General features: G+C 45.3%; 1 protein-coding gene across 1 annotated transcript in view; it reads right to left on the bottom strand.

Annotated features, from left to right (window-relative positions):
* Positions 1-2,102: 2,102 nt before the first annotated feature.
* SLC36A1 (solute carrier family 36 member 1) overlaps positions 2,103-12,079 on the bottom strand; it is a 296,571-nt gene continuing 286,594 nt past the window's right edge. The window contains exon 11 of the mRNA XM_057539739.1: positions 2,103-2,259. Within this exon, the coding sequence (XP_057395722.1) occupies positions 2,258-2,259 (2 nt within the window). The 3' untranslated portion in view covers positions 2,103-2,257. The remainder of the gene's footprint in view (positions 2,260-12,079) is intronic.

The raw sequence follows: 12,079 nt of genomic DNA, 5'->3' as shown, positions 1-12,079 counted from the left end.
GTGATCCTTTTTCTTTTCACTACTTTCTTAGACTCCGTATTGTGAAAAACTTTTGTCTGTCAAGTGAATCGCATTTAAGGGAGGTAAAATTGTATGGCAGTTAGAATAACGGGAAGAGGCAGCAAAGGCAGAGTGCCTGGGATAGAGTCCAAGCTCCACACCTCCCAGCTGGGCCACGTAACCTCTTGGTGTCCGCAGGCATAAAATGTGGTAACAGCATCTCCTGCAAATGGTGGTTGTGGGGATTAAATGAGGGGACTCATGTAAGTCGCTTAGATAGTGCTTGTCAGTTAGTAATCACTCAGTGAACATTCTCTATTCACGTACATTTTTTGTGTGTATTTAATTAATCAAAGATCTGTAGAAATGGCAGTTAGAATTCCAGTCAGCCTAAAAGTTAGTGCCTTACAGAGTTGATGCAATTATATCAAGACAAAGGGAATGTTTTAGTTTGTACAGCTCTACTTATTTTTTTAAAATATTTCTTTAAGCCAGCAGCTCTCAAACTGTTTCATCCCAGCACCATTTTACACTCTTAAAAATTACTGAGTATCTCAAAGACCTTATGGTTATGTGGGTTATGCCGTATTATAAATTAAAACAGGAATTTTTGAAACACAAGAATACACAAGCATATATCCCATTAGCCATCAGGTGAGATAAGGTCATTGCACAGCATTTAGATTCTGGAAACTTCACTGCATGATTGTAAGAAAAAGAGAAAAAGGCATCTTGTGTGAATAGTTTTGACCTCGTGTTCCTTCTGAAAGGTCTTGGGGACCACACATTGAGAATCACTGCTTTGACCATCTACTGGGCAGTGACTGGGGACCAGCACTGCCTTTGGCCACCTGTGACCTTGGACCAGTCACCTCATCTCTCCCAGAGGCAGTTTCCTCACCTGCACAACGCACCATATCTGTACCTCAGGGGCCTTCCGTAAGACTTTGCCAACTCTGAACTGTGTGCTAGCATAATTTGGGTCCCATTATGAGAGTACTAAAACAAGTCTCGGCCATTTCTGCCTTTGTGGTCCCTTGGGGGCACAGGGACTCTCCTTGCCCTCATGGTATCTAGGGTCCTTGGCCACAAGATGGCAGTGTCCTTTGGCTCTGACCATCCATGGAGACACTGAAGACAGTTTCTGTGGGCGCTGGGAGTACAAACTTGAGTTTTTCCATTTTCACAGCTTCCCAGGAGACCTGGTTCAGGCTGGCTGGCCCACTGGGAATGCCCAAGGATAAAGACACTGGTGTCTTGGGCCGAGTGGTCATTGGAGGAGTTCCTTTCCTTTGGCTCTTCTCTTACCTCCTCCCCCCTGCCGGAATCCAGGTTTCCAGCTGAGGCCAAGGCCCCAAGCAGCTGGAGCAAATGAGATCACACGGCAGGGTGTGGCAGGGGGGGGAGCAGATGTGTCCACGTGTCACCCAGGTGTTCTCCCCAGCACCTGACCCCAGCCCACCTGCCCAGCCTTTCCAGCACCCCCCCGCAGCCAGCTGCGCCTCCCGTGTCTCCCACATGCCTTGCGTTTGTTTATGCTGCCCCGAAATGGCATGATCTCTGCCTGTCTCCGTGTACAAATTCCTTTTCTTCCCTTGCATACCACAGTGTGCATGAAACCTCTCCACAACTGGAAGTAATTTATTTCTCCTCTTGGCCCTCACGGCATTTATCCCACTAGCTTCGGGGCTGAGGGAAAGCTTTTCGTCCACGTGTCTTTCCTGTCCTCAAGAATCAGGCCACGTATCTATTCCCTCAGCGCACAGAACAGGCACTGAAGGGATATTTGATGGATGTGTAATGGCTGCCATCTGGGGGGCATTTACTGTGTGTCCTGCCCTTGCGTTCATGTCATTCATCTTCATCTGGTCCCTGGAAGCCAGCAGACCAGGACAGACCCAGACATGTGGTAGGTGTGCAGGAGGCCCTTGTTGAGTTAATCTCACAGAGGTGGAGATCACCTGGTCTGATCCTTTTAGCAGGGTTCTGTTTTTGTCAAAGGTCCCTGGTGTGAGTACAGCAGCCTGGAGGCACCCCTGGGGCTCACTGTTCCCGGCTCCTTGGCCTCGGTCGACCACCCCACCCTGTGGCCAAAGCCTTACCGTGTCCAGTGCTGACATTCCCAGGGCTGGAGAGAAGCCACACAGCCCCCACGAACTCGGGAGAGGGTCCATCGCCCGTGACCGTGACCGGGTGGGCCGCAGAGGGAGCCCGTCTGCTCTGAGTGAGCTTGAGCAAGTCATCTCCTGTCCCTGCCTCCTGTTAAGTACAAGTTTTTGACTTGTAAGTGTTTTTGTTTTTTTTTTTTTTTTTTTTTTTTTAATTTATTTATTATTTATTTATTATTTATGTTTGGCTGTGTTGGGTCTTCGTTTCTGTGCGAGGGCTTTCTCCAGTTGCAGCGAGCGGGGGCCACTCTTCATCGCGATGCGCGGGCCTCTCACTATCGCGGCCTAGTGTTTTTGTTTTTAACAGCTTTAATGAGGTATAATTTCATTCACTAAACTGTACACAATTTAAGCCTATATGTAATTTTTAAAGATACACATACAGGCTCATGAAACCATAACCACAATCAAGAGAGTGATGACATTTATCACCTGGGGAAGTCCCCTCAGGCCCCCTGGAAATCCTTCCACCCCTCCCTCCCCCCTCAAGCAACCACCATCTGCTTTCTGCTACTATCAATTAGTTTGCAGTTCCTAGACTTTTATATAAATAACAATCATACAGAATGCACTCATTTTTGTCTGGCTTTTTCCACTCAGCACCGTGACTTTGAAATTCACCCATGTTATTGAGGTATCAGCGATAGGTACTCACTTCCTATCACTGAGTAGTATTCCATTGCATGGCCATACCACAACGTGTTATTCATTCAACTGTTGATGGACACTGGACTTGTTTCCAGTTTTTCAAACTGCTGTCTGGTGCTGGCCAGGTTCCCCAAGGGCTCCACAGGGCAGAGGGGACAGTCTCAGATGCCAAACCAAGGCAGCTCAACATATGGTTTTACCTACCGAGGCTCCACCTACAGCCAGAGGTATTCAGCCATGCTCTGGACTTGAGCAGATCTGGATTCAAATTCCATCTCCACCACTTAATAACTGCATGACCTTGGGAAAGTAACTGATTCTTTGGTGCAACTGAGTTTCCGCATATGTAAAATGGGGATCATAATATACCTACCTCAGGTGGCTAGGGTGGGACTTAAGATCATCACATGCCTAATGCTTGATGGTGGCATTCCACAAATCAAGCTTTTTGAACAAAAAGTTTCACAATTATACCATTTGAAGTTTGAAAACTGGAATTTGAAAGTCTTCGGATCTAGGTCCTTTCAACCCTGCAGACTCTGAGAAGGAAAAATGGACCCTCAAGCGCTGTGCTGCGTGGGAGGAGAGCAGTGGTTGTTCAGGTCACAGCCCTCTCTGTGGTACCCTCCTTTAATTAGGGACAGTCTCTTCAAAACGCGAGTCTGTAATTTCTGGGGAGTTTCCGGCAGAGCTGCTTTTAGATTTCCATGTCTTTAGGGGCTGTGGCCACTTAGTTTAAGTGGACGAGGCGAGTCTCGTAATCTGCTTCCCAAGAAGGGGAAGGTCTGCAAATCTCACGACTGCCAGTTGGAGCCTTGAAAGAAAATATCAAAGCCTCTGGAAATAAGGATGCTATCCCCCATCGGTCTGCTCATCAGGGCCTCCTAGTATCCTAATCCTTTTAGGACCACACATCCCCAGACAGCTAGAAGCCAGCTGGATCTCAGATAAGAATGCAGGCTCTGCAGACAAACGGATGGGTTCAGTGCCAGCCTGGCTGGCTGTTTCCCAGCCGCGTGAATTTGGGCCAGTCGCTTAACTGTCCAGGATCTCAGTTTTCTCATCTGTAAAATAAGAATGATAACTATGCCTTCTTCTCAGAGTGATATACGCACACGGCGAGCGCTCAGCTTGGCTGCTGCTATCATTGCAGGATCTTTGAAAAGAAGGCCTGGCTGGTCGTCCAGCCCAATGTCCACATCCGCGCCCCCCTACACCCGACAGTGGGGCCCCAAGCCTTGGCCTGCACACTACCCCTGCGAGGGAACGCCACAAGCAGCTGGCTCCGCTCTGGACAGCTCTCTGGGGGAAAGTTCTGGCATTGAGCCCACCCTCACCTCCCTGGCACTTCTCACGACTGGGGCTGGGTTCATCCTGACACTCGGGGCATCAGTCCAGCCCCTCCCCATGATGGCTCCTCAGAGGCAGAACTCGCTCTCCCCTTCCCATCCCTACCCGCCTCCCTGGCCCACCACTTCCTCAGGGACGGAGCTGGAGTTATCAGACCACCTGGTCACTAGCCTCTTCGTTGATGCCCCTCCTCCCCTTTTCTTTTGGTCGTACCTCACGCCATGCAGGATCTTAGTCCTCCAACCAGGGATGGAACTAGCTCCCCCTGCAGTGGAAGCGCGGAGTCTTAACCACGGGACCGCCAGGGAAGTTGATGCCCTTTTGATAGTGGAAGCCGAGAAAACCCATAAGGCCAGGCAGCCCTGGGCTCCCACCACTCCTAGGCCCGTTCACACGGTTCCCTGCGCAGCGCGGAAGGAGCTGGGCTGAGTCCGGGGAGCACGAGGTCCTCACACAGGGGAACCTGGGCGGGTTACGCGATCTGTCCTCATCGGGGAACTGTGGCTCCGCCCTGGGTGGCACCTTCTTCACAGGTAAGGCACATAAAGCACCTAGCGTGCGCGTGTGCGTGTGGCACGTGCCGGGTCAGTGCTGGCACTCACTTTTACGCTTTGAGGAGCGCGTCCCTGAATCCGATGGCTCCATAAAAGGAGACTGAGGCTGCCTGGTCAGGCCGCACCCCCAAATCAGACCTGGCCCCTATCCTGCTCAGTCACTGCCCCTCCCAGGGTCCAATTTGGAAATCATCCTCTCTGAGGCAGCCGTTTGTGAGTATCTAACTCCTTTTTTTGGTCTAAACAGAAGCTGTGGTTCCCTCCATGTTCCTGGTAATTAGAGAGACAGAAAAGCCATTGAGATGGTAGGAAGGGCTAGAGGGAGAGGTGGAAGGCTAGAGGCTGGTGGAGCAGCCTGGAATCTCTAAGAGCTTCAAGTGCCCTCCAGGGCAGAGAGACAAGCTCTCCAGACCTTCCCACTATCACCCCAGGCCTGTGCCTCTTCCTCCGACCAAACTCTGGAGATGGCAGAGGCCTCGAGGAATTCCAGAATGTTAGAACTGGACGGATCTTTAGAAAGAAAAAGTCCTTCTGCCTCATTTGGTGGTGTTGTTATATGACTAGTGGAAATATCTAACTTATGATGATGATACAGAATAATTAGAAAAAAGTGAAACAATCTTATTTATAAATCACTCCCCCCATTATAATCTCTACATGACAAAGAGAGTCCACTTAACGTTCTGGTATATTTCCTTCCGGATCCTTTTTAGGCTTATGTAAATATATGTAAGTAAACATAAAAGGCAATATACTGTAGCATTTCAAAGCTCAGGCTCTGGAGTTAGACTGCATGGGTTTAAATCCCTGCTCCATATGTTACTGGCAAGTTATTTAACCCATCTAGATCTCTGTTTCCCCATCAGTGAATTGGAGATCATTGCCTTTATATTGTAGGGTAGTTCTGAAAATTAAACAAGGTAATCCACGTAAATCATTTAGCGCAGTGGCTGATGTGTAGTAAGCACTCAATACGCGGTTTAACCATTTTATTAGTATTGATGTTTTGTAACCTGCTTCTTTCACTGAATAGTTCATAGACACATTTTCATCTCAAATGTATGTGTTATCTGTGGCTGCTTCTGCACTACAATGGCTGAGCTGAATAGTTGCAACAGGGACCATATGGCCCGTGAAGCCTAAAATGTTTACTATCTTGCCCTTTATAGAGAAATTTTATCAATCCATGGTCTAGATCAGTGATTTCAAACTGTATTCTATGGAAACCTAAGGTTCCTACAGGTATGTCAGGGGAAAGAGGAGTAGATGGTAGGGCTCCAGGCCCCTAGCACCTTTCTATCAAGACTGATCCTCTTATTTGTCAAGATTAACTACGTGTTCTACCAAACGTAAGGAAGAAAAGATACCAATTCTCTGCAATCTCGCTCAGGGGATAGAAACAGAAGAAATATTTCCTAACTCATACTATGAGGCCAGCATTACCCTAATACCAAAACCAGACAAAGACTCTGCAAGAAAACAAAACCATAGACCTTATGAACATAGACATAAAATCCTCAACAAAATATTAGGAGATCAAATCCAACAATGTATAAAAAGAATTTTATACCATTATAGGTATGCAAGGCTGGTTCAACATTCGAAAATCAATTAATGTAATCTTTCACATCAATAGGCTAAAAAAGAGAACTCACTTGATCATAGCAATAGATGCACAAAAAACATTTGACAAAATCCAACAGTCATTCATGACTAAAAACTCTCAGTATCCTCACTTGATAAAGAATATCTACAAAAAAACGTAGAGCTAACATCATACTTAATAGTGAGAAACTCAACGCTGTCTCACTAAGATCGGGCACAAGGCAAGGATGTCCCCTCTCACCACTGCTTTTCAACATTTTACTGGAAGTTCTTGTAATACAATAAGGCAAGAAAAGGAAATAAAAGGTATACAGATTGTGAAGAAAGAAATAAAACTCTGTTTAAAAAAAACCCAACACTCTTTGTTTGCAGATGACATGATTGTCTATGTAGAAAATCCAAAAGAATTGGGGTTCAAAGAGCTTTCAGGTTGATAAACACATGCATGTACCAGGAGGGTGCTACACCCCAATTCCATGGGGACAGAACCTTGCTCTTGCACCTGGAACCCTCCCAGACCTCACCCCTATGTATCTCTTCATCTGGCTGTTCAAGTGTATCTTTTACCATTTCCTTTAGTAAACTGGTAAACGTAAGTAAGGGTGCCCTTGAGTTCTGTGAGCTGTTTTATCAAATAATCAAATCCAAATGGGAGGAGGTCATGGGAACCTCCTATTTGTAGCCAAGTCAGAAGTTGGGTGTGACCTGGGGACTTACTACTTGCAACTGACATCTGAGTAGGGGGAGTGTCTTGGGACTGAGTCCTTAACCTGTGGGATCCGATGCTATCTCCATGTAGGGAGTGTCAGAATTGAGTTAAATTGTAGGACACCCAGCCGGTGTCACAGAATTGCTTGCTGTGGGGAAAACACGTACACTTTTGGTGACCAGAAGTGTCAGAGTGTTCTGTGTGACAGTAAAGGAGAAAGACATAGGACGAGAGCTGTAGGTTTCTCAATACAACCATATATAGCAAAACATCAAGATTCGTCAAAGCCAGCAGTTACATACAAAGATACTAACTTTAATATCCGCTATACCTTCTTTGTATGCTTGAAGTATCTCATAAATTAAAAGAAAAAAGATTTGATATACAAACATGGAAAATACTGCCAACAGTTCAAAAGGATACACAATGAAAAATAAACATCCAGTTTATCTTAGATCTGTGGTTCTCCTCAGGGACACTGATTATTATCAATTTCATAATCATCTTTTGGAAATAGTCTGCAAATGTAAGCTTTAAGATCCAAAAGAGCGGCTCCGCTCAGAAGAATCGTTAACCGTCCTTACACACATGGACATCTGATTCCATCCCCCATGTGGGAAGCAGCTTGTACACCGAGGCCTTCCATTTGAAGAGTCTACCTTGTGACCCTTTATTTTGGACATTCACTGGAAACCACTCTTTGTTTTCTCTGTCAGTGGACCCAAACCCATCTGGTGCATCTTTTCCAGTTGGTGACTATGTGGGCCTCTCTTATTTAACTAGAGTCAGCTTCTCTGCAGAATGACTGCTTATCTCCCCAGGACCCCTAGAATAAAATTTTCATATGCCAAACAAACTATATTTTAAGTCAGACCATCCCAAATATAGTCTCAAAATTTGGTATGAATCAGTCCAGCCATTTTCTTGCAATGGGGTACACAAATAGACAAGAAGTCACAAACTTCATTTTTATATTATATGGACACACCCCTTACTGCTCTCCTACCCTGACCTTTAGGAAAACACATACAACATGGGAACATACTTAGCACGGTGTTTTTTGTACTTTGGCTTTTTTTTTTTTCATACATTTCACAACATCTTGAAATGATTGCATGTTTCATATCAATCCACATAGTTTTGTCCTCCTATTTATAGTGCAAATACTGGTTCAATTGCATTTGTGAATATACTGGGGGCTAAAATTCGTAATCATCTTATTCTTTTGAAAATAGTCTTAATTTGTGCTAAGTATAGGGTGAACAACTCACCTCCTTGCCTGAGATTTTTTTTCAGTTTTACCACTTAAAAGTCCGGTGTCCTGGGAAACCCCTCAGTTCTGGGTGAACTGGGATGTTTGGTCATCATATTTAAGTACCATAAAAATATCAGACAAGTTTGAATAGGAGTTGGTGCCTTATAACAATGTGAGTAGTAATCTTCATTTTTGCCCTAAAATTAAGTTATTAACCAAATAGTTGCCATATAAAGTAAGGATTTTCCTAGGACTTTTGTGATTATTGCTGGGAATTGCCTCATGCTGTTAGGTGGCTGCATAATATTCCATTGTATGACTTCACCATAATCTTATTAAACCCATTCCCTACCAATGGTCATTTCATTTCTTTCCCGTGTTTTGCCGGAATAAACAAGTCTGCCACAAATGTCCTTATTTATCTGTTCTATAAACTGGTAAATTCTTCACAATAATTTGTTTTGAAAATAAAGTTTCCCGCTAAAAACAAAACTCAAAAAGCCACAGGATTAAACACTCTTTCATCTTGGGTCTCCTGTGAGCCTCTTTTTCTTCAGGTGACTGGGCTGAGGATGAGTTTAAAATGGGTTGGCAGCCAAGGCCCCTGGAAGGAAGCCCAGGCAAAGGGGAGGCTTCCTGGGGTGCAGGAGGGAGAAAAACAGCCCAGTGCTGTGGTTCCCAGCTTGGAGGGGGTGTGTATCAAGGCGGTGGGAGAGGAGTTGGCCAGACTTGGAGGGGGCCAGTGTTGGCTGGGAGAAGGGCCGAGAGACTGGAGCCATTCAGCCGTGTTCTAAGAAGAGCAGGGAGAGGAAGGAAAAACAAGCCCAGACACACACTGGGTGGCTGCCGGCTGGCCAGGGATCTTGGTACAACAAGCCAGGTGCCAGGCTCTGCGGCCAAGGCAGCTTTCCCCCGGGAACCCACCCCAGACTGGGCAGGTTTAGGTCAGTTCCACAACTGCTTCTTGGGTCTATTAGGAATGGGTTTTTACAGAGTATGGGATAATTCAGTACTTTTCCAGACAGATGGGCTACCTGGGCCAGAAAGGTGGTTTTCCAGCCGTGTTGTATATGTGATACCTGTGTGTTAATGCATCCTTTACCCATCAAAGGGTCTCAGCATCACTTGCCAAACTGTTCTAGGCAGAATGGTGTTAGTGAAACACAAGATCCAAAAGTTGAAAAAGTTTGGGAAATGCTAGGTCAGTCAAAATCAAGCAAAATTCTCTACTGTGGGAATTCACAGAGCCTTCAATATGCTAATACCATACTTCATGAATTTTCCAAAAGTGGAGAAAGTGTGCATTGTTTCCCAAACTTTGAGTCCTCAGAACACAACCCTACCCCAATCACGGAATATATAATAACAACTTTGCTAAATGTTGATTGCTAATTTTAATCCATAGGATAAGGCAGAAGCCAACAGGCCTACCCTTAAACGTCCAAGAATCTAGGAGAGAGAGGGCTGTGGAATCTGGCCAATGTGAGATTTTGGACGCTGCCAGGTCCTACATGAAAGCACAATGGGCACCTTTCACAATATAACATAATTGACCTTCATGAGCATGAGGGATTCTCCTGGAATTCTGACTTGGGAGTAGCCCCATGCAGGTCATAACAGTTGAGTGAATATGGCAGAAGAGCTCAGGTTTGCTCCAGCCTGCATGTCTGCATCTCACTTCTCTTGGTCTCAGAGACTCAGCCTCATACTTAACCACAGTGCTGTCTGAGGGCCTCTGTGTATCAGGGTGGGTGCACACGGCACCACAGGAGAGATGCCCCACACTGGGTTCTGAGAAATGCTGAGAAGATCACTTCATCCAATTAGCATCCCGGTTGTGTGGCTCTGTGTCTATGACTCCCTCTTTGCTGATGCATCCTTTTAGGTTACAATGCATAGCCATCTGGGAAGAAACACCGGCAGCCTCTCTACCCTGAGATCTCTGTGGAAAGACCCAAGTTTGGTGCTGGTGGATGATGAAAAGCCCTGTACTAGACAGGCCGTATTTGCAAATCTTTTCCATCCTTGAGTAATTAGGTAAGGCTGGTACCTTGTATCGAGGGTCCCTTCCCCTAGAAAGAACTGGAAAAATGAAATGGTAAGGCTTCAGCGAAACCCGGGTCTTAGTTCACCCTGCCACTGATTTGCTGATTGATACTAGAAAGTCCTTTCCCGAGAAGCCTCACATTCTCCCTCTGGAAAATGAGGTGGTCAAACTCTTTCAGTTATTTTCTAACTTTTGACCAGAGGAAGACTTTGGTCAAACAAAGTCTTAAACTTTATCCCATATACTACAGATGAAAGTGGTTTTTAACCAAAATGTTTTTAAGGTAATATTACATCATTACAACATGGAAGTGTTTACTATAAAAGTCAGGATAGAGGCGCTTTTAGGAGCAAAGAGGTAGTTGTGATTGAGTCAGGGCACACGGAGGTCTTCTGTGTGGCTGCAAAATTCTGTTTCTTGACATGAGTGATAGTTACAACTGGTGTTTTCCTTAGAATCATTAAGTAAACTATACAAATATTGTATTACTAATGCATTGTAAAGTCAATCGCTGAGAACACAAATGTGTGAATTAGGTTTAGCTGCAAAAGGCAGAAATTCCAACATGAAAGTGACTTAAATATGACAGAGGTTTATGTCTCTTTCATGTAAATGAAGTATGGGAGTAAACAGTCCAGGCACTTAATGTAAGTAAGTAAGAATACAGTGATCATCAAAGACTCAAGATTCCTTCTCTATTTTTGCCCACCATCTTCAACATGAGACTTCCAATTCAAAGTCCAAGGTGGCTGACTGAGTCCCACCATCATGTCCAAATCAGAGCCAGTGAGAAGAGGGAAGAAGAAAAGCATACCTTTTCACTCTAAAAAAACACCCAGAAGTAGCACTCACAACCATTACTTACATCCCACTGACCAAAACTTCATTACATGGCCTTACCTAGCTGCAAGGGAGGCTGGGAAATGTAGTCTTTAATCTGGGTGGCCATGGACCCACCCAACTGTAGTTTCCACCACAAAGAGAAAACGGAAGGGTAGATTTAGGGGACAACCAGCAGAATCTGGCACAACATTCCAATGGATTTTCATTTCTGATGTGTTGAAATCTAACGGGTGACTGATGCAACTGATATTGGTGTCTTTGCTGTTTTTCAGTCACAGTTTTAAATACAGCTTGAGGTATACAAGAGGAGATGAATATTAATAGTTTGTGGAACTGCAGAAGCACTCACAGAATGTGGCTTGAAAACCCCTGAACTAGAAAGTCCCTAAGAGATTTTCCAGTATTGACATTCTAGAAATCTATGAAAGCCCTGCCCTGTTTCATGAGCTTACAGCAGGCTTTCTCTCTGGGGACTGGCAGGGGACTTCTTGTTACCTTCAGGACTGAGAATTGTACTGTTTGTTTCTTCTGAGTCAGCACAGCCCCAGCCAAATATCTTGAAAAGCTCTCTGTCGTTCAGCAGCCTTCCCTCTTGGGCTGGGAGTTCCCTAGAGGAGGTATAGTTTACTGAGGCATTGATAACTCAGTGTTACGAAGCCGTGGCAGCTTCTTAGCAGGGAGTGGCTTAGACTTTCCCTCAAGGGTTTCAGTGATCTTTAGAGTAGAGGGGGCTATCTTTGGTTCAACTCTTTCATTTTTTCAGAGGAGGAAGAACTGATCCAGAGAGGCGGAGAGATTTATTGGAAGTCACCAGCAACTTACAGCAGGGCTGGGCCATGTACTGACTTGTCCTGATGCTTTCCATTAACTGTAATAGCTTGAGTTTAACGTACACTTTCT

This window comes from Balaenoptera acutorostrata, chromosome 2 (genome assembly GCF_949987535.1).
Source record: "Balaenoptera acutorostrata chromosome 2, mBalAcu1.1, whole genome shotgun sequence".
NCBI classification, from domain to species: Eukaryota; Metazoa; Chordata; class Mammalia; order Artiodactyla; family Balaenopteridae; genus Balaenoptera; species Balaenoptera acutorostrata.
This window is presented reverse-complemented; position numbering and strand designations above follow the sequence as displayed.